This window comes from Stylophora pistillata, chromosome 2 (genome assembly GCF_964205215.1).
Source record: "Stylophora pistillata chromosome 2, jaStyPist1.2, whole genome shotgun sequence".
Lineage (NCBI taxonomy): Eukaryota > Metazoa > Cnidaria > Anthozoa > Scleractinia > Pocilloporidae > Stylophora > Stylophora pistillata.
The window spans coordinates 33,895,780-33,917,667 of record NC_142520.1 but is presented as its reverse complement, the minus strand read 5'-3'; the positions used below and the strand labels follow the sequence as shown (position 1 = coordinate 33,917,667).

General features: G+C 37.6%; 2 protein-coding genes across 2 annotated transcripts in view; both read left to right on the top strand.

The window, feature by feature from the left end:
* Positions 1 to 2,820: 2,820 nt before the first annotated feature.
* Positions 2,821 to 15,563, top strand: LOC148739202 (uncharacterized). Its single transcript, XM_088747264.1, has 8 exons — positions 2,821 to 2,945; positions 3,204 to 3,275; positions 5,830 to 5,901; positions 6,343 to 6,414; positions 7,518 to 7,589; positions 8,432 to 8,503; positions 8,932 to 9,003; positions 15,254 to 15,563. The coding sequence occupies exons 1-8, from the start codon at positions 2,905 to 2,907 to the stop codon at positions 15,327 to 15,329; spliced, it is 549 nt and encodes a 182-aa protein (XP_088603390.1). The 5' UTR covers positions 2,821 to 2,904; the 3' UTR covers positions 15,330 to 15,563.
* A 1,485-nt stretch (positions 15,564 to 17,048) lies between these two features.
* Positions 17,049 to 21,888, top strand: part of LOC148739200 (uncharacterized) — a 50,846-nt gene continuing 46,006 nt past the window's right edge. Inside the window, exons 1-2 of the mRNA XM_088747233.1 lie at positions 17,049 to 17,114; positions 20,114 to 20,185. The gene's annotated coding sequence lies outside the window, so the exon portion shown is untranslated. The remainder of the gene's footprint in view (positions 17,115 to 20,113; positions 20,186 to 21,888) is intronic.

Here is a 21,888-nt window from a genome sequence, read left to right as displayed (position 1 = left end):
ATACCAACGGTGAATCCTTCAAAGGTTTTTTAGGAGATTCAGAGACAGGATTCATAGAGAGGATATGAAGTAAGAGAAGAGATTATTGAAAATCAATTTTCCCATGCTGCCGTTTATGTTTAGGCGATTCTCCTTCCCAAAGATCAGGACGCCCTTTTTTCGCTCGCTCGCATTCCTGCTTTCTCTACGACAACTTGCATTTAGATATTATTGAACTTTTACTGTAGCATTTTAAAGGGTAATTAAAGAAAGGAAAAGACACGCATATGAAGCAGTAAAAAAACTGGATATCGCCGCAACTTTTTTTCCGACTCACAACAGCGTCATCTATTGCTACAACAACATTAAATCGCACTCTAGTTTTAAAATCCTTAAGAAATTATTACCATCGAATCACCAATCTCTTGAACTTTCAGTTAAGTTTTATTTTTGAACACTCTGATTGTTCTGCGTTAAATACTTCCAAGATCAAGGCACACAATCGCTTTACTTTCGCAGGTCCTCTGAAAAACTTAATTTTTCTCTCACAATCCAACAAAAGCTTTGCCCCTATCTATGAAATGAACAAACTATCTTTTTTCTTATTATTATAATAGTCACCTTCGGAAAAAACGCAAAGCAGCTAGATGATGCGTATAGTAAAGCCCTTATCATCCCTTCAAAAAAAATGTTACCAGAGACAACGTGATCTATAAATGGATAGAACGCATTAATCCTGTGGTGGTCTGATGGCTAATCGTTGATGGCTAATCGTTGATGGCTAATCGTTGATGGCTAATCGTTGATGGCTAATCGTTGATGGCTAATTGTTGATGCCTAATCGTTGATGGCTAATCGTTGATGGCTAATCGTTGATGGCTAATCGTGGCTCGATGGTGTTGAACAGTCGTTGTACGAGGCTTTACCTGGGTGACGTTGATAGAGCCAGCTACCTGCCTAATTGGACTCCATGCCTTCTGCTAGGATTCCTCTCCTCTTGTTCTGATTTAATGCATTCTTTGGCGAGAGTTACGCTTAGTCATGCATCGCCAAGGTTACAGCTCTTAGCTCGTAGGGAGTTTTTTACTTGGGTAAAGATGACAGAACAAACTGAGAAACTGTCAAAGCAACTATGAATTCAGAGTCTTGGAGAAGACGTGAATAAGCTAAAGCATTGCGTTTAGCATCACCACTGCTTGATGACGAAATTTCATTCAGAGCTAGAGGCACAAAGCCATATTTAGCAAGAAGAGCAGAGATTGTAGTAACTTTTGCACTCCAACGAGTAGCACAGAATCTCAGTACAGTCTATCGCTTGCTTCCCTCTTCCAAAACCTGCAACTAGAGCACTCAAGTTTATGATCTCATTATTGTTCTCATCATTGGAGCAATCGACTTTTGAAAAGTTAAGCTTAATTTCATAGACTATTCAATCACTGGAAGGTTAAATTACCATGCTGTTTGTTCAATCTACAAACTGTGTTGGTTAACCAATTTTCATATTACAACGAGCTAAGAATGAACACAGCAACCAAGGCAACTATTAGATGTGTTGGGAGTTTTTACCATTCGCTCGGACGAATTAACAAGAGGTGCCAAGACTCTGTACTTTTCTTCTTTTATTCTCTTCTGGAGAGCTACTACAACAATGCTCTATGCGTCTTATAATCATCATCATGCTCTAGTGTGAGGAACCAATGCATTTAGTAGGAAAATCGTAGACCTGTTTAGGTTAGCTGACCGTGAGAGTTTCCGCAGTGTATTCGTTGTTTTGCAAATGAGGAAATTGGGTGGCTCGCTCCGAGGTACTTGGCGAGCACCAAGGAACTAATTAGACGCCAATGATCGAGCTGCGCACGAGAATCATGCGCACAAACAGGATATTCATTGTGGGTAAAACTCAAGGTCAGTTTTACCAACCCAAACATGACCACCTGTGAAACTAATTATTCTCAACCATAACAAGCGATTAAAATGTCTAGCACGGTAAGAAAGAAATCCACGAACTGAGCCAAGTTCAAGCACGCACTAAAAATAGAAGATCAAAACTATAAAATTACCAAATTAACACGCAGACGCAAAAAGGCGAGACTCATCAAAACAAAAGGTAAACCTAAAAACACTCAAAATAGCAATCCTTTAAAATACTCTACAACAGATGTATCAAATAACACACGTTGTAGTTTGATACTTACCTTTTATTGGCGTCAAAGAAGTGCATTATACCTCGTTCAGCGGGAACCGGGCGCTTTCTTCCCGAAATTTTTCCAGCGGATTGAGAGAGAAACGTTTTGCAAACTTTGGCAAGAAACACGCGTCCATTTTTCCCCCCCAAATTCTACACCACAAGCAGCCAAAATTACATAATCGTTATTTTCATAAGAAAACTCGTACTGGCTTTTGCCTCGAAAGATTTTCCAAAATAATTATTTAAAATTTACATTGAAGGAAGATTTTTCAGTCAATTAGCCGGTTTTCTTGAGATTTCAGACCAATATAGCTACAAGAAATAGACCAGCAAACTCAAACACTATGTTAAAAAAAAACTTTAAGTTTTCCTGGATGGGGCAACTACCCACCTGCCTCCCCGCCATATACGGCCCTGACAATTATACGCCTATCTATTTTCCCGTATTATTGATCCGGCATGGTTCTTATCCCAAGCAAGTGAACGTTTACTTAGTAATTAATGTAAAGCGATATTTTTAGTTAAAGGATTTCCGAACTTTTATTTTGCCTAAGTATACAAGTTAATCTGTTCCTTTGTAAGCTCGGTGATACCATACACCACTTTCTTTATTGATTGAATTATTTGAACGATACTTTGTATCTAATATTTCAGAGTGCCCAGGTCCTTGTAAGTGCAACATTTTGAAGGGAACATACCATAATTTATTGAGTGTGAAGTGTGAAGGAGAAGAATTGATGTCATTTCCGTGGGAAATTCCCATCACCACAGCAAATTTGTGAGTATAAATGAGAGACCAAATCTTTAGGTGCGCTATCAGTTCGCACAGTTAACTATAGTTTACGAAGCAAATAAATTTCATTCGACATCTTAACTGATCGAGTAGTGGTGACTTCTAAATCAGATTAAACAAATATATATTCTTTAATGTGAAGATGTGAGGACTGATGATGATATGTTTAATAACATATCAGTATCTGTCATTAGTTTTGAAGACCGTGTGCATTCAAGACAGTTGAATCGATTTTTTTGACAGGAACTTGAGTAACAACCAGCTGAACGACTTGTCAGGAGACATTTTCAGGAATAATACTCTGCTGGAGTGGCTGTAGGCTGAGACTAAAGAAATTTATATTATGTATATTTCACCTTAAGACTGAACAATATCGTTAACCGGGGACTAACAATGATATGCTGAATAAGAAATGACAGTAATTGATCTTAGCTTTGAAAACTTTTGCGTATTCAACACAATTACAATGATTCCTTAACAGAGACTTAAGTAAAAATCAGTTGTAAAGGACTTGTCACAAAGCATTTTCGGAAACAGCTATCACATAGGGCGGCTGTGACCGGAGAATCTTTTATTCATTTCCTTGACTATTGGACAGCTTCGTTGCATTACAAACTGTGCCACAACTAACTAAAACACTTTCCACAGGAAATTTCCAGGAACAATAACCAACAATGACCTTTTTTAATGAGTTGATAAATAAAAGCATAATCTATCAGCATTAAAACCCGTTCGCGTTAGACACAGTTGGAACTATTTCTTGATGCGAAGCGAGATTTCCTTTAGGCATAATTTCAGCTCAGTGGACAGGAGGTTGGGGTCTAAAAAAGTAAGGGATTACCTTAAAGTCGATTGTTGTTGCTATTTTACAACATACTGCGATATTGATTCTCCTATGTATTCCTTCCCAAACTGGTGTTTAACCTCGGGAAGGTACCAAAGTAGTTGCAAATGTCAAAGAAAAGTTAGATCAATTACGATGCACTTTGTTGCTACGTATATTTATTTTATTAGAACCAGGGCTTGCTTAAAAGTTTTTATTTTTATGGAACCAAAAGTTCGAGACAGCAGAAAGCAAATCGTTATCTTCAAGAAGAGTACGACATTTTTTAATTTCGAAGACATATCTCAATACATATGATGCACGATCCTCGCAGTAGATAGCGCTATTTAAGCAATAGCGAAAATCAGACCTGAAAAAAATAGGCCTGCACGGGATTCGAACCACTGACCTCTGCGATACTAGTGCAGCGCTCTACCAATTGAGCTAACAAGCCAACTGGGAGCAGGCCGTTAAGCTGATTCGTAATAAACCCGTGAAAGTGATAAATGAGATACAATGAAATATATGAAGTTCATATATTTTGTACTGCGGTATTAGATACATATGATGCACGATCCTCGCAGTGGATAGTGCTATTTAAGCAATAGCGAAAATCAGACCTGAAAAAAAAAAAAAAAAAAAAAAATCAGGCCTGTACGGGATCCGAACCACTGGCCTCTGCGATACTAGTGCAGCGCTCTACCAATTGAGCTAACAAGCCAACCGGGAGCAGGCCGTTAAGTTGATTCGTAATAAACCCGTGAAAGTGATAAATTAGATACAATGAAATATATGAAGTTCATATATTTTGTACTGCGGTATTAGATACATATGATGCTCGATCCTCGCAGTAGATAGCGCTATTTAAGCAATAGTGAAAATCAGACCTGAAAAAAAAAAAAAAAAATCAAGCCTGTACGGGATTCGAATCACTGACCTCTGCGATACTAGTGCAGCGCTCTACCAATTGAGCTAACAAGCCAACTGGGAGCAGGCCGTTAAGTTGATTCGTAATAAACCCGTGAAAGTGATAAATGAGATACAATGAAATATATGAAGTTCATATATTTTGTACTGCGGTATTAGATACATATGATGCACGATCCTCGTAGTAGATAGCGCTATTTCAGCAATAGCGTAAATCAGACCTGAAAAAAATTTTTTTCAGGTCTGATTTTCGCTATTGCTTAAATAGCGCTATCTACTGCGAGGATCGTGCATCATATGTATCTAATACCGCAGTACAAAATATATGAACTTCATATATTTCATTGTATCTCACATATCTCAATGTTACGAACATCATCGTCAGTTACAGAACATTTGAAAAACCGTTAGGACTATATAACAACTAGGCGAAACATGCTTAATTAATTATGATTATTTATTAGGGGCGGAATCAAGGATTTCAAAACAATCCGCGGAGCAAGATTGACGACAACTTTCTGAGTTTTGTAAATGTTTGAGGATATGTGAGGACTTGTCTGAAGAGAGATGTTCACGGACGCGTGTGGAAAAAATGACGACCAGTTTCGCCGATATAGCAAGCGTTACAGCATTTAGCTCAATTGGTTAGAGCACCGGATTGTGTTGTGCGGGAGGTCAAGGGTTCGATCCCCGGCCGGACCAATACTCATGGTCTTAAAATAAGTGAGAAGAATTTGCTACCTTTCTATAATCAAGAAATGGATAGATATTCTAGTCTTCTCGGATAAGGACGAATAAACCGTAGGCCCCGTCTCCTGCAGGGTTAGGGGGGTAGGAGACGTTAATTCCCACGCACGAGATTACTGTGTGGTGGATGTCCTCCCCTGGGTGGGATGGGTGGGTATTGACCCTGAAAAGTCCCTGTGTGCAGTGGTCAATTAACCTATGTATGTACGTATATATGTATGTATGTAACTGACGATGATATTCGTAACATCGAAACATGTCTTCGAAATTAAAAAATGTCGTACTCTTCTTGCAGATAACGGTTTTATTTTTATGTTTTTTTTTTCCTTTCATGATTTTTTAATATTATTTAATGCAACGATTTCATGTTAGGGACTTGAGCCGAAACAGGCTGAAAAGCCTACCAAGAAACATTTTCCGTGGTAATACTAAGCTGACGACGCTGTAAGTTATTGCCGCGTTTTACTAACCTGAATTTCACTCGGGAAGGGTAGTTATCAATTTTAGTCTACAACACAGCTATTGAGTAATAACACCGGAAGCTTTTTAGCCCTAAGCTCTACTTATAAAGATATTCTTTAAACACTAAAAAATTCTACCTGATTACATCGTTTCCTATTTACACTGCATAAGTAAGGATGCACAACTTGGCGCACGACCAACAAGGATAACGTTCTGGAATATTCTGGGATATTCTAAAATATTACTTCACTACATAGCAAACAATAAGAAATCAGAGTTTTTATAATTTTCCCGACAAAGCAGCACTCCATACGTGAACCCTCAAATAGTCACATTTCAGACATTATCATTGCAGGAAAAACTCTCCAGAAAAGCACCATTTACAATTATAATTCTGCTCATTTTAAATGATTTTTGTTAAAGGAAATTGCACAACAATCAGCTAAAGAATTTGTCATCAGAAATTTTCAGTAACAACACCCAGCTACAAGAGCTGTAAGTTTTGAGCCTTTCCTTCATGTGCAATGAACGTTTCAAATCCAACTAGCATTGTTAAGAATATCAGCAGATCAGAGCTACAATGTATTAGCTCCAAATGAAAATAGTTACGAGATAAAAATCTTGCATTCTCTTTGTCCCCACTTCTGTTTAACATCAGGTGCTATTCCTCATCTATAGAACTTGAATTTTTCACACATTATTAAAAACTTTCTTATCAAATTAACCATCTTTGCCAGTTTTTCTCGAAAGAATAAACAGACGTTTACGTGCTTGGTTTTTACTTCATCAACACTTTGATTATAAAAATTGTCTCATAAAAAAGTACATTGTTTGGGAAAATTTGAAGTTCGTTACATATATTATCAAAGAAAAACATTTGTAAAAAAAAAGAATGCTGTGATAGCATCTCCCTCAGATCCCTCCCCACTTAATTTGAATTGTCTCCTTACCAAGTCAATTGCATAAGTAAATTACGCTCTTTTACAAGTTTTTTTCGTGATAAGTTATCCAATAAACTAGATAATGGTGCTTTTTGAAAATAAAGCTTTTTCGCTGAAAAAGTAGACATTGTTAAGTAACATGGTATGTACACCATGCAACAATCTGAAACAGGGTTAGGTCAAACGAAGAAAGCTGAAATCGTTATTTTACCCGTTTTTCTATGTGTAATTGAGTGTGAGAAAAGATCATGGAAAGTTGATATTTTGAACGAATCAATCTTCCCCTGAATATTCTGCGTAGCTAACAGTGACAAGAAGACTTAGTTACGATATTAGTTTTCAAGCTCTCAGTAAAGCCTTCTTGTGATATAGATATTTATATCGGATACTAATGGTATTGCTCACTGAGATGCAGTTCGCTCCAGAAGGTTACAGTTGTATCCTCAAGCAGCCATTTTTTTTTAACGAAAGGCAGGATTTAAAACCAAACTACATGTGTATCACTGATACACTTGTAGTTTGACTCCTACGAGCACTCCGCCTGAAATTGCGACGTTATCACAATAGAGATTCGCGTTAATTTGATGCGATAAATGACATTACCGTTCATTAGCTTTGAAAACCATGCCTAGTCAACACAGTTGTAATGATTATCAGGGACTTGAGTACCAACCAGCTGAATGACTTGTCATCAGACATTTTCAGGAACAATATTCACCTGGATAGGCTGTAAGCTGAGATTCCTTTCCTTATTCGTTTTGATTGATTAACAAGTCCTTCCGCCGTATAAACTGTTCGTTTTTCACACATCTAAAGCAACATCTCAATTGGGACTTAGTGACAACCAAATAAATGACTTTCCACAGGAAATTTGCAGGAGCAATAATCAACAGTGATAGCTAAGCCCCTTTTCTTTAATCCATTGATTATTTAACACATATTTTATGAGAACTATAACCCGTTCGTGCTAAACACGGCTGAAACCATTTCTCGATGTAAAGTTGAGTAAAAATCAGCTGTAAAGGTTTTATTTAGACGTACTTCCAGTTCAATGGACTGGAGGATGGGATCTATAAAAATTGAACTCGGTTCTTTTCAAATAATTACACATTGCAGTTGTGGATTTATCAAAGTATTAATTCCCAAACTGATAGTTAACTATGCCAGGGGTCTAAATTCAAAAAGGCATCAAATACCCCATTCACACCAGAAAACTTGTTTAGTTAAACCAGGTTTAACTAAATAAAAATCAGAAGCAGAGAACTGAAAAACTAAATTTTCCACGAGATTCAAGCAATTGCTAAATTGTATTTTCAATGTGCCACATTTGAAGTCAACCAAATATTGATTTGAGCAGCTTCTATGGAGCTGTTGTGTTAAACCGTGTTTAACAAAACAGCTTTAAAGCATGTTTAGGCTTTGGTGTGAATGGGGTAAAAGTTTCATTAATAGATCAACACTTTTTCGCTTTTTATAATTCTCTGATAAGAAGCAGGGCTTGCTCAAAACTTATTTTTTATCATCATCTTATATTTTTTTGGAAATTTTCTTATGCAACGATTTTATGTTAGGAATTTGAGCCAAAACAAGCTAAAAAGCCTACCACGAGACATTTTCAGCAGCAATAACAAGCTGACGAGGCTGTAAGTTACCATCGCTCTTTGATAATCTGAATTTTACTCGACGAGTGAAGTTGTTAATTGAACTATGTAACACATCTGTAGGGACAGCTATCAAGAAATGAAACCAGAATCTTGCTAACCATAAGTTCTACTCATGTAGATATGCCTACATGAATACATTATGTACTATCTATAAGAAAGTATGTTCAATAAGTTCACGAATAATAAGGATAACAATGCAAAGAACGCAACATTCTAAAATATCAATTCACAACATGGCAAACAAGATGAATTCAGAGTTTTTATAGCTTGTCCGACATTGTAGCGCTGCATGCCTAAACCCTTAAATAGTCACAATACAGACATTAGCATTGCAGGAAACGCTCTCCGAAAAAGCACCATTTACAACTATCATTCTGCTCACGTTAAATAATTTTTGCTATTAATAGGCAATTGTACAGCAGTCAACTGAAGAATTTGTCATCAGACATTTTCAGTAACAACACCCAGCTTGAATGGCTGTAAGTTTGGAAGCTTTCTTACTCTGTGACATGACTGCTACGAGTTAACTCGCATTGTTAATAATACCAGCAGGTCAGAGCAGCGCTGTATAGTATTAGCTAAAGATGAAAACAGTTACGAGGTAAAAATGCTGCATTCCTTTTGCCCCCACTTCTTTTCAACATCAGATGCTAGTCCCCATGTATATAACTTGCATTTCGTTTCCACATTGTTAATAACTTTCTTACCAAATTAACCCTCTTTGCCAGTTTTTTTGGAAAAAAAACAGACGTTTCTAGATCTCAATAAAAGTGCACCGACAATTTATAGATTATAAAGCTCTTAACAAATCGTTTTCATGATAAGTATCCAAAAAACCAGAGAAATGTCGCACGATGCTCCTTTAAAAGAAAGCTTTTTCCTAAAGTTTAAATTGGACAATAAAGTGATATTGCGCAGCATTTATGTACACCATACAACAATTCAAAAACGGGATTAAATCAAACGAAATGAGCTCGAATCGTTATTTTACCCGTTTTTCTGGAAAGATGATAGTTTTAGCCAAAAATTTTTTAACACCCTTGACTTCAAAGCAAACCTTGAAAACAACCTTGAAATCAAGGTTATCTCAAAATGAGACTGAAACACTCTTGACCTCAAGGCAACCTCATGAAGGGTAAAAGTTTCTGAAGAAACTGTTGTGTTGCATCGGTGGGGGTAACAAGGTAATTTGGTCATTCAACTAAGTTGACATTGTAAATTGGCCACCGTAACGAGTTAAAAAGCTGACGTTTCGAGCGTTAGCCCTTCGCTCTGACGAAAGGCTAACGCTCGAAATGTCAGCTTTTTATGGTGGCCAATTTACAATTTCAACTTAGTTGATATAACCATATTATCTCAAAATGAGACTGAAACACCTTTGATCTCAAGGCAGCCTCATGAAGACAACCAGTTCTGTCACATTTTGAGATAAACTTGATTTCTGAGGTAAGTCTTGAAATTAAGGTTGTCTGAAAGTGAGACTGAAAAACCCTTGATTTCAAGGCAACTTCATGAAGACACAATCAGTTCTAACGTATTTTGAAATTTCATAAGTTCACTCTCATCCCTTTGCTTGATCACGCCTGAATTTCACAATATCACTCGTGAAATTCAAACTCCGTGGTTTGGATCAGCATTGTTAATAGGTCACACTTCCAAGCTCTCTGTTGATGGTGTTGAGCCGAGCATCTGAAAAGATAAAGATGTGACATTTCACATCTTATGAACCTGATACTTTCTTGTTAATCGCGTGCTGAACTCCTTTCTTATCCACCAATCTCAATCCTCAACCGTGAAGATCATTGTTCCTCATACTTCTAAGATCGATAAAACGGACTGAGTCTATCTCCAGCATAAAAGTCTGTTGTATTCATTGCGCTGTTCTCCTTCCCAAATCTTCTAAATTCCTCTTCCCACATATCTCTTGCTTTCATTCCTTGACTGTAAATCTTATTTGGGATTCCATTTACAACCACTTTAACCTTAGTGACGTCGGGATTGAATGTCTTTTCACTGTCTCTTGTTTCTGCCGTGTATGTCTCGTAGGAGAGAAGAAGTCCCTTCATTTCAGAGCTGCAGGGTCAGTGATCAGCTTTCTCGGTCAAAATGCATGGGTTCTGATGATGAGTGTTGCAATTTTCTTGGATGAGCGATTTCAAAATAAAAGGCGATGAATTAGGAAGGCTGAGACCAGTTCAGCTGAATTCAGACCGATTTTAATTTTATCATGACTTGTCTCCCTGTCGCTCCATCTTTGCTTTTTATCTTTTGTCTTCACCTGATCTTCAGTTGAAGTCTTTACTGAATTTGTCTGTAGATGTTTGATAAGCCTCCATTCATATGCCTGACTCGACTGATTTTATCTCCAAATTCACTGATTTATTGACTCCGAGCTTCTAGTCAGAACTTGCCTTCTTCAGGTTGTTATTATACCCAACTGTACTCTGTGTGCTCAGAAGAAGATCTGAGGGCATAAGCCAATTGCCTGGTGAGACTCTAAGATCAAGCCTGACTTTCGTCTCATCGATCACGAGCTGAAACCTCTGAACACTCTTTTGAGATGTCTGTCATTCTGATGGCATCCTCAACTGATACAAGGAACTCATGCTGAGCCTCTTTTGCGCTCCCTGATGAATCCAAGATGGATGACCTGACATTGACTTGTAAACCGAGAATATAATAAACAAATATCGCAATCGACTGATTTAGTCATGCCATCCCAGCTTGCGTCAAGCCTTCTTACTTGTCTGCCAGGACAAAGTCTGTTTTTCAACTTTCACGTTGTCATTCCTAATGAAGTATATCAGGTTGCCGCGCTTCCAGGATAAGGACTTGCAGTTGCCATAGGTCCAGCATTAGAGACATAAATGAAAAGAGATTCGAGACTGTGATTGTCTCCCTCTGTTAAACGGAAGTCTGTGCCTGCTGAAATTCCAAATTCTGAACACAACCTTTTGAACGATGGCTTGTTAAAAAAAACAGTTTAGAAGTAAAGCAGATGAAGTTGCTGTTGACGCTCTGAAGGAACAGATCAAAGATTTGATAGCAAAGCTAAAGATCAAGAGGTACTCGCATCTCTTTTCTCACTTCGCCATCTTTCCAATATAAATTTGGAAATGTAACATAGAAAATGAATATAAATGAACAAGAAGCAATAAAAAATGCCATGAACATTTTCTAGGCTGAACCCACAAGTGATTCAGATCATCGAGAGAAACTCACTATTCTCGTTGTGGGTGGTAAATTAAACGAAATGATAGGTGTATCTCTCACCCAGGATCAAGCCAAAAGGCTTTCTCAACAAGAAGTTGAGAAGTATTTCAAGAGATATGAGGCCTCAGAGCCTTCAAAGACTTGCGATGCAATGGTTGATAGATTTTTTTAGCTTTCATGTAAAGCATTGGCTCATTTTTTCCCGCTTGATGAAGCCGGGAAAACTTCTAAAAGACATGAATGATAACTTCATGGTAAAGAGAGAACTAGGAAGGACTGCAGGTTGATTAAGTCTGAAACATGGAAGTACATGACAACTGCAAGTGCCGCTCTTCTCATTGTCAAAACTGTTGAAGTACCCTTCGAGTCAATGATAAGGAGGTAGATAGTATTTCTGAATGACCCGAGAAAGAACTCAAAACGAACCTGAAAACCAGCCTGAATAAGAACCTGAGAAAGAAGCTGGACAAGTACTTATCAAGTCATGACTAGTACTTGAATAAGAAATTAAAAATAATGTATCAAAAATAAAATGGATGGACAAGAACCCAAGGATGAGGAAGCGCTGGCGCAACAGGTGACTTCATCTGACAAAAAATGACGAAACCAAATAAGGATCCAAATCATGTCGCTGCCGGCTAAAAAAACTTGCTGAAAACAACAGAAGAATGAGGGAAGAAAAAAAGAAAGAAATTTTAAAGCAATCTGGAGGATTGCAACCAGAACCACTACCAAAACCAGAACCAAAACCATCATCGTCATTCTCACCCACTCAAATTCTTTCAATAGCAAGTGCCTTCCTCTCACTGGTTGAACTGTGCTACAAAAGGAAAGAGTTGATAGTGCTCGTTGATAAACCAGAACCAGAAATAGAACCAACACAAACTCGAATCCCTAAACAAGTTATACCAATAGACTGTTTTTTTCTCTTTTAAATTAAAATGTCCGATAATACGCTTGTGGAAACTTTGACTGGTTCAGCTATATCGACTGGATTGGCGGCTGAAATCGGATGGGTTGCGAAGACAGTTATCAAAGAATCGATGACTCCTGATCCTAGTTAAAATCTCATGAACTACGTTGAGTTCACTATCGTGATCGCTGTATCAATCACAGAAAAAAATATCTTGAAGAACAAAAAATATTATCATCTTAAAAATGCTCAGCCGATTTACAATTAATGCAATTAAGTTCGTAGCAGTCTGCGTAGTCATTGAGATTTTCTTAACATGCTATGTCCACGAGATAATGCAAGAAAAATTTGATGAACTTGCCAGTGATTCTTATGACGATAAATAAAATGGAAAGCATAGGAATAATGATTGAGGAGCACTCGTTAATGAAATCGCATTTGTTAGTGGGAGCTATCTCGCAAAGTGTTTGAGTGGAGGGTTGAAGAGTAGAAGACGAGACATGATCTCGCCGTGGAAAAATACCAGGCGGCCTATGAGAAATATCAAGAGAATCGAACAAAGCTCCACGATTGGATTGCAGCAAATGACCAAATCAAAAAGGGGGCAAAACAGAGTTTGTTTGATACAGATTATGCTTTGAAGCTTTTCAATAAGGCGCATAATGAAGAGCTCGATCTGAAAGAGCCACAGTTTCCCAACTTCTACAGGCCGAGCACACAACAAAAGCAAGGTGCAATGACAATGAACTGTGTCTGAGGAGTGGCTTTGGTTTTGGGATTGGCTGCCAGTCGTTTTTTGTGAAAGCAAAAGAAAATGGAGAGGAAACTTTCAAGAGTTTACTATAGCCCGAAAGGATTTTGGAAGGGATTGGATGCAGTCATAAGTTGGCTAAGGAAGCTGGAGTGCCTGAAGACGCTGCAAAGCTTTGGCTGATGAAGCAGGTCATCTGGCAGATTTATTTACCTGCCCGGAAGCATATCCCGCGACCAACTTTTGATGCTGATTCTCCAAACGCATTTCATCAGGCTGATCTTCTTCTCCTTTCTCATGAAAGACTTCCTAGAGGAAGAAAGGTCTATAAATATGCATTGACAGTTGTTGATGTTGCGAGCAGATTCAAGACTGCTGAGCCTCTCACCTCAAAATATTCTTCTGAGGTCTCAAAGGCTTTTCAGACAATCTATAAGAGAGGACCATTGGAATGGCCAAATCTTCTCCAGATTGATCCTGAACGTGAATTCATGGGTGAGACGACTAAAGAGATGGCAAAGCATAATGTGAGAATAACAAGAGGAAATTTAAACTTTCATAGGGATCAGGAAATAGTTGAGCGATTCAATCGAACTTTAATTTGGGTGAGTGTCTCTTTACTTTCCAATACGGTCAAGAAATTAACTTCGGAGACAAACAGAGATCTACAGAATGGGTAAAGAGGCTTCCATAAGGTTGCTTAGATGTCAAGAGTGTTTCAGTCTCATTTTGAGATAACCTTGATTTCAAGGTGTTTCAAAAGTTCCTGCCATCTGAGTTCCTTGAAGTTGACGGTTAAAGAATAAGCCCTTTGATGTTTGACGTTTAAATTTTGGTACATTTGACAGTTGATAGTTAATTGTTTGGAATGTCGTTTTTAAAACGAACTAAACGCGCGAATTTGCCTGTAAGTTTTCATAATGACGCGCTCGTAATTTATAACGCCTTTTATTTAGAAATGACTAACGTTTTACGATACCGGAAGTGTTTTCGCTAATCAGTTTCACTCGCCACTAGAGGTTAACGGGCTTACATAAATGTGTTTTTTTAATATATCAAAACCTTATTTATAAACAACAGAACTTCACCCCTGTAGGGTAATCATGTATTTCTTACTTAAGGGTATCTGAGACATTGGACAGTCAACAATGGCTTGCTTATTTGACGGTTGACGGTAAAAATATTGCGTTTTTGACGGTTAACGGTCAACCCCATTGAGACCCTCAGAATACTACCAGGTCTAGAAACAAATCACATCACAAAGATTTGTAGAATACCGCCTGCTCACAAACTGAGAAAAATAAATAAATAACGAAGTCTGTCCATTCGAATTCCATTATGAGCCTAAAATGAAGAGGATTTCTATTCGTACTGAGGCTTAATACAAATTGATGTAAACAACGTGCAGGTTTTCCATCCTGACCATGCGTAAAGGCTGGCAAGAAATGTGTAGCAATAAGCAGCTGTATGTAACCTGACAAAAAAAAAAAGAAAAAAGCCGAGACATTCTTTATTGTTAGCTCAATATTTTTCTTTTGTCAGCGCTTTTGGTAGCTACCCTACTCCGGCCGTTCCCTCAATCAATGTCACCTCAATTTATGTCAGTTTGTATCGTAAAGCCTCCACTATTTCATTTAAACTATCCAGTTGCATTTAAAACTTTGAATAATAAACCCTAAAATTCGTTTTGTCCCACGTTACGCCTTGAGTTTCATTGCACACTCCAATGTGGAGAATTCGAAATCATGTGTTATTGGACGCTATAAGTCTGTTTGCAGGCATTTATTGGGAATCCTGACTTTGTTTTATTGATACAATGTAATTAAAACCGCCTTTTGTTATTCCTTGGTAGGCGGTTGGACAACAACCAGTTGAAGGAATTACCACCAGACATTTTTAGTAACAACATAATACTGTGGTACCTGTAAGTTCGGACCGTGCCTTGTTTATGAAAAAGGCGGCGTAAATCTAAATCCAACGAACAGGGCAGTAATGTGTTATCTCCAAATAATGATAATGTTCTCTTTTTTTAGCATAAAATGTTATTTCTAAGGCTGATTCAAAGTGCTCTTGGACCCACCTTCCCTTCTGTCTTGACCTCTGTAAAACGCTACATACCACACCTCATCTGCTTGTCCTTGAATGTTAACTCTCCTTCGATAATTGACTATCCTTAGAAATTTGCTCTTCGGAAAACAACTCTTAAACAAGATTATAATCTTTGAAGACTATGGCCAACGACACTACAAGTTTTCTATGATAAATTTTCTCAAAATTTGATATGTTTGGTTTTTTAAGGAAAACCAACATAAATAGTCTAATGGGCCATAGAAATGAGTATGATGTTTTATCGAAGATTGAACGATAGAAGCGACACTATGCTAAATTTACACCTTTCAAAATAATTTTGGTGTGCAATGACACATAAGTAGTAAACTATCATCCACGCTTAATATTTCATTTCATGTTGATATCGTTATATCGCGTGGGATATTTTGTTTGTGGTTTAAGAACGTGTCTCTGTAAAAATCAAACATCTTGGGAAATGAAAATTTTCAAACCCCCTTCAAATCTTACATGCCGTTAGGCACTCAAGGGGATGCACAAAAATGCCCTTTTTAAGGGTTGCAGCACTCCTTTTGCCAGGGTAACAACGGCTGCTTCTTCGAGGCCTGGGGCCTCATTTTCATACAAAAACATCGTAAAAAAAGAGTAAAATGTTTATTTCTCTATCTCAAGCTAGATACAACATTACAGATTGGTACTTCTAGCATACGTAGTGGCATTGTTCGTCTTTATTTTGATGCATTCAATTTTTCTTGGGAGTGAATGTGAAGACACAAATAGATTATTTATCTTGGTACAGTTTCGGTCATTTTTGCTATAGGGTAAAACAAGAAAAACGTTTGTCTAACTTTCTCCATTGAAAAGTATACTGAATCTAGAACTGAAACTAAGCACTTAGTTGGTTATAACGCGAATTTTCTTTTGCACTTTGAACATTGAAAACGGTTAGATAGGGACTTAATCATTTAACTTGTATTACAATAACGCCAGAGATCCTTTGTTTTAATGCTAATTTAAAACATTTGTAAAAAAACAATTCTTTGATAGTACTTCCCTAAAACCCTTCCACTCTCTCTTGTTTAGTCTCCTAAACAGGTCAGGTGCACTGTTACAACTCGCTCCTCACGAGACTTTCCGAGAAAAAGAAATACCACATGATGCTTCTTTGTGAGAGCGCATTTAGCTGAAAATTAGACAGTTACTTAAAAGTGACATTGTATGGACACTGTGCAATAATTCAGAACAGGTTCATGTCAATAGGACCGAGCTCAAAAGTGTATTTTACCCGTTCCTCTATTTAAGAAATAGTACTAATAATAATACTAATAATAGTACTAATAAGGAAGCCTTGACTGTCCTCTGCACGCAGGAAGCGGCTAGAGTATGAAAGATGTAAGGAGAAACAGAGACGTAGTCCAGTGTTTCTCCCCACCTCTTTTGTTTATACAAAATATGCGCCCTAAAATCAGTACATGATCATGAGAAAAAAATACAACTTCTTGAAGCATGCTTATTCTCTGAGCTTTGTCGTCGAATTCCATGCTGTTGACACTACATTTACTTATTTTTGGTAGGCAGATGAACAACAACCAGTTGGAGAAATTACCATCAGGCATTTTCAGTAACAATATAAAGCTGGACTGGTTGTAAGTTTGGAGCCTTTCTTACCTAGATAGGGAACACTTCTTACGTATTTGGTATTTAAAAAAAGTACTAGCACATCATGGCGACAATTCATCAACTCCAAACAAAAGCAGTTACGAGAGATAATTGTTCTGGTTTCTAAAAATCGAGGAGGAGGCAGGGGTGGAGAGAGTTGAGGGGTACGTGAAATGCACCCTTTTGAACATTCTCCCTACCCTACCCCTACCCTGAGCTACATCCTTACCATTACTTCTGGTTTAACACCAAATGCCTTTCCCTGTCTCCCTGAGATACTAATAGAACGGTGTTCTCAGGCTCCGATTTTAATTCTTGTCTTAAATCTTTCAATGTGCTACTCCTCTGCCGCTCGATATAAAAAGGAATTATGCCTAGAAGTAGTCAACTAACTTATTCCCTAACATATTAACCTAAGAGATCTGTAAGCCCAAAAAGAATAGACCATTCTTGCTTAGTCTAATCCCATTGAAAAAACCAAAACAAAACAAAACAATCAAAAACTTGTAGTGCGTGAAAATTTGATAGTTGTGAAGAAACAAATTTGCGTCTTTAACAGTTGCTTTGTAACAAATGCAAAATGTTGTCGCATATCACTAGCTGAATTTTCTATTGAAAAAAGCTAACAACAAAAAAAGGTCCCACACAGGATTAGCTGCTGTCTATTACGTATATTTGATGTCATTCAGGGGCAATTTAACCAAGATTGTCCGAATTTCCACAGCGTCCGCAAAGTAAAATGGAATAACTCATTTTATTACATCACTCGCAGTGCTCGTGAGCAAGATGAGGCGAATCCGGTGTTCTCATTGGCTACCCGAGTGGGCGAGATGGGCCCATCTTCCCTGCTCGGGATTCTCTGCATTGATCCCGCGCATGAAAAAAATTGAATTAAATTAAGTTCGTATTTCTTGGACAATTTTGGGGATGGAACCGCAAAAAACCGGTAGAAGATCAAGATAGTTAAATTAAAAAAAGAAAACAAACAAACAAACAAACAGAAACTACTCTCGTGAGTTGGCTCTCTTTCCCGGCTCTCAAAGTTAAAAGGTAATTCGTAATGAAGCGAAAGAAAAGAGCGTAAGAAAAAAAAGAAGCCGCGTACAACTTTATTTGGAAAGACCACAGCACTGGTTTGGCACGTAAACTCGAGTTAAATGATTATAAAGACTTCAACGATCCTACGATCTCACGGAAAGAGTTATGTCATCGAATTACTTCGGTTTCTGTTGTTAAACGTACAAAACTTCCTTCACCGTCATACAACGAAATTGTTATGGAGAATTTTGATTTTAAACGAATGAAAGTAAAATTGATTTATGTAATTGTTAACTACAGAGAGAGCTGTCGTTTTAACTTTCGGAGTTTCTTTTTGCGAAAGATAACTAAATAACAAACGATTTTGTAGGCCGCATGTCAATCCGCTAAAAAAACACTTTTAGTAACAAAAAATTAATTTCTAAATCAATTTTTGCGGAAAAACCAAATTGATTTCGAGAGAGAGAAGACGGAGGAGAAGGGGGGAGGGCGGGCACGTTCAAAGTTGACGGTTAAAGAATAAGTCCTTTGATGTTTGACGGTTAAATTTTGGGACATTTGACAGTTGATTTAACAAATGGTAAACACCACAGCGTACACTATTGAATTATGGATGCACGCGGGAGGTTGCTAAGCACGAGAGAAGCGTAAGAGTCGCTCGAGGCGATAGCCGTGAGCGACTCTAGCTTCTTGAGTGCTTAGCAAACCTCCCAAGTGCATCCATAACTCAATAGTGTACGCTTTGGTGTTTACCATTTGTTTTATGATATAACTTTGATACATTGTAGTTAAAGAGTTCCCTTTTATTTAACAAATCTTACGTGACCAGAGAAAACAAACGCACGCGGAAATATAGTCTTTGGATTTGCTTACGTCAGCAGCGTACCCCCATGGGCAAATGGGGCGCGGTAAATTGGCCAATCAGAGCGCGCGCTTTACTTTAGTTCTGTTATAAAGTTAATTGTTTGGAATGTCGTTTTTAAAACGAACTAAGCGCGCGAATTTGCCTGTAAGTTTTCATAATGACGCGCTCGTAATTTATAACGCCTTTTATTTAGAAATGATTAACGTTTTACGAGATCGGAAGTGTTTTCGCTAATCAGTTTCACTCGCGACTAGAAGTTAACGGGCTTACATAAATGTGTTTTTTAATATATCAAAACATTATTTATAAACAACAGAACTTGACCCCTAGTAAGGCAATCATTTATTTCTTACTTAAGGATATCTGAGACATTGGACAACCAACAAATGGCTTGCTTATTTGACGGTTGACGGTAAAAATATTGCGTTTTTGACGGTTAACGGTCAACCCCATTGAGACCCTCAGAATACTACCCGCTCTAGAAACCAATCACATCACAAAGATTTGTAGAATACCGCCCGCTCACAAACTGAGAAAAATAAATAAAGAAAGAAGTCTGTCCATTCGAATTCCATTATGAGCCTAAAATGAAGAGGATTTCTATTCGTACTGAGGCTTAATACAAATTGATGTAAACAACGTGCAGGTTTTCCATCCTGACCATGCGTAAAGGCTGGCAAGAAATGTGTAGCAATAAGCAGCTGTATGTAACCTGACAAAAAAAAAAGAAAAAGACATTCTTTATTGTTAGTTCAATATTTTTCTTTTGTCAGCTCTTTTGGTAACTACCCTACTCCGGCCGTTCCCTCAATCAATGTCACCTCAATTTATGTCAGTTTGTATCGTAAAGCCTCCACTATTACATTTAAACTATCCAGTTGCATTTAAAACTTTGAATAATAAACCCTAAAATTCGTTTTGTCCCACGTTACGCCTTGAGTTTTATTGCACACTCCAATGTGGAGAATTCGAAATCATGTGTTATTGGACGCTATAAGTCTGTTTGCAGGCATTTATTGGGAATCCTGACTTTGTTTTATTGATACAATGTAATTAAAACCGCCTTTTGTGATTCCTTGGTAGGCGGTTGGACAACAACCAGTTGAAGGAATTACCACCAGACATTTTTAGTAACAACTTCTTGCTGTGGTACCTGTAAGTTTGGACCGTGCCTTGTTTATGCAAAAGGCGGCGTAAATCTAAATCTAACGAACAGGGCAGTAATGTGTTATCTCCAAATAGTGATAATGTTCTCTTTTTTTAGCATAAAATGTTATTTCTAAGGCTGATTCAAAGTGCCCTTGGACCCACCTTCCCTTCGGTCTTGACCTCAGTGAAACGCTACTTACCACACCTCATCTGCTTTTCCTTGAATGTTAACTCTCCATCGATAATTGACTATCCTTAGAAATTTGCTCTTCGGAAAACAACTCTTAAACAAGATTATAATCTTTGAAGACTATGGCCAACGACACTACAAGTTTTCTATGATAAATTTTCTCAAAATTTGATATGTTTGGTTTTAAAGAAAAACAACATAAATGGTCTAATGGGCCATAGAAATGAGTATGATGTTTTATCGAAGATTGAACGATAGAAGCGACACTATGCTAAATTTACACCTTTCAAAATAATTTTGGTGTGCAATGACACATAAGTAGTAAACTATCATCCACGCTTAATATTTCATTTCATGTTAATATCGTTATATCGCGTGGGATATTTTGTTTGTGGTTTAAGAACGTGTCTCTGTAAGAATCAAACATCTTGGGAAATGAAAATTTTCAACTCCCCTTCAAATTTTACATGCAGTTAGGCACTCAGGGGGATGCACAAAAATGCCTTTTTTAAAGGTTGCAGCACTCCTTTTGCCAGGGTAACAACGGCTGCTTCTTCGAGGCCTGGGGCCTCATTTTCATACAAAAACATCGTAAAAAAAGAGTAAAATGTTTATTTCTCTATCTCAAGCTAGATACAACATTACAGATTGGTACTTCTAGCATACGTAGTGGCATCGTTCGTCTTTATTTTGATGCATTCAATTTTTCCTGGGAGTGAATGTGAAGACACAAATAGATTATTTATCTTGGTACAGTTTCGGTCATTTTTGCTATAGCGTAAAACGGAAAACGTTTGTCTAACTGTCTCCATTGAAAAGTATACTGAATCTAGAACTGAAACTAAGCACTTAGTTGGTTATAACGCGAATTTTCTTTTGCACTTTGAACATTGAAAACGGTTAGATAGGGAGTTAATCATTTAACTTGTGTTACAATAACGCCAGAGATCGCTTGTTTTAATGCTAATTTAAAACATTTGTAAAAAAATAATTCTTTGATAGTATTTCCCTAAAACCCTTCCACTCTCTCTTGTTTAGTCTCCTAAACAGGCCAGGTGCACTGTTACAACTCGCTCCTCACGAGACTTTCCGAGAAAAAGAAATACCACATGATGCTTCTTTGTGAGAGCCCATTTAGCTGAAAATTAGACAGTTACTTAAAAGTGACATTGTATGGACACTGCAATAATTCAGAACAGGTTCATGTCAATAGGACCGAGCTCAAAAGTGTATTTTACCCGTTCCTCTATTTAAGAAATAGTACACATTCTCCCGGGCTCTATTTAACAAATAAGGAAGCCTTGACTGTGCTCTGCACGCAGGAAGCGGCTAGAGTACGAAAGATGTAAGGAGAAACAGAGACGTAGTCCAGTGTTTCTCCCCACCTCTTTTGTTTATAGAAAATATGCGCCCTAATATCAGTACATGATCATGAGAAAAAAATACAACTTCTTGAAGCATGCTTATTCTCTGAGCTTTGTCGTCGAATACCATGCTGTTGACACTACATTTACTTATT

Excerpts from the sequence above, each read along its gene's own strand:
- LOC148739202 (XM_088747264.1), top strand. The coding sequence starts at position 2,905 with ATGTCATTTCCGTGGGAAATTCCCATCACCACAGCAAATTT. Across the intron at positions 6,415-7,517 it reads AACACCCAGCTACAAGAGCT|GGACTTGAGTACCAACCAGC; the intron begins GTAAGTTTTGAG and ends AATGATTATCAG. Across the intron at positions 8,504-8,931 it reads AATAACAAGCTGACGAGGCT|GCAATTGTACAGCAGTCAAC; the intron begins GTAAGTTACCAT and ends TGCTATTAATAG.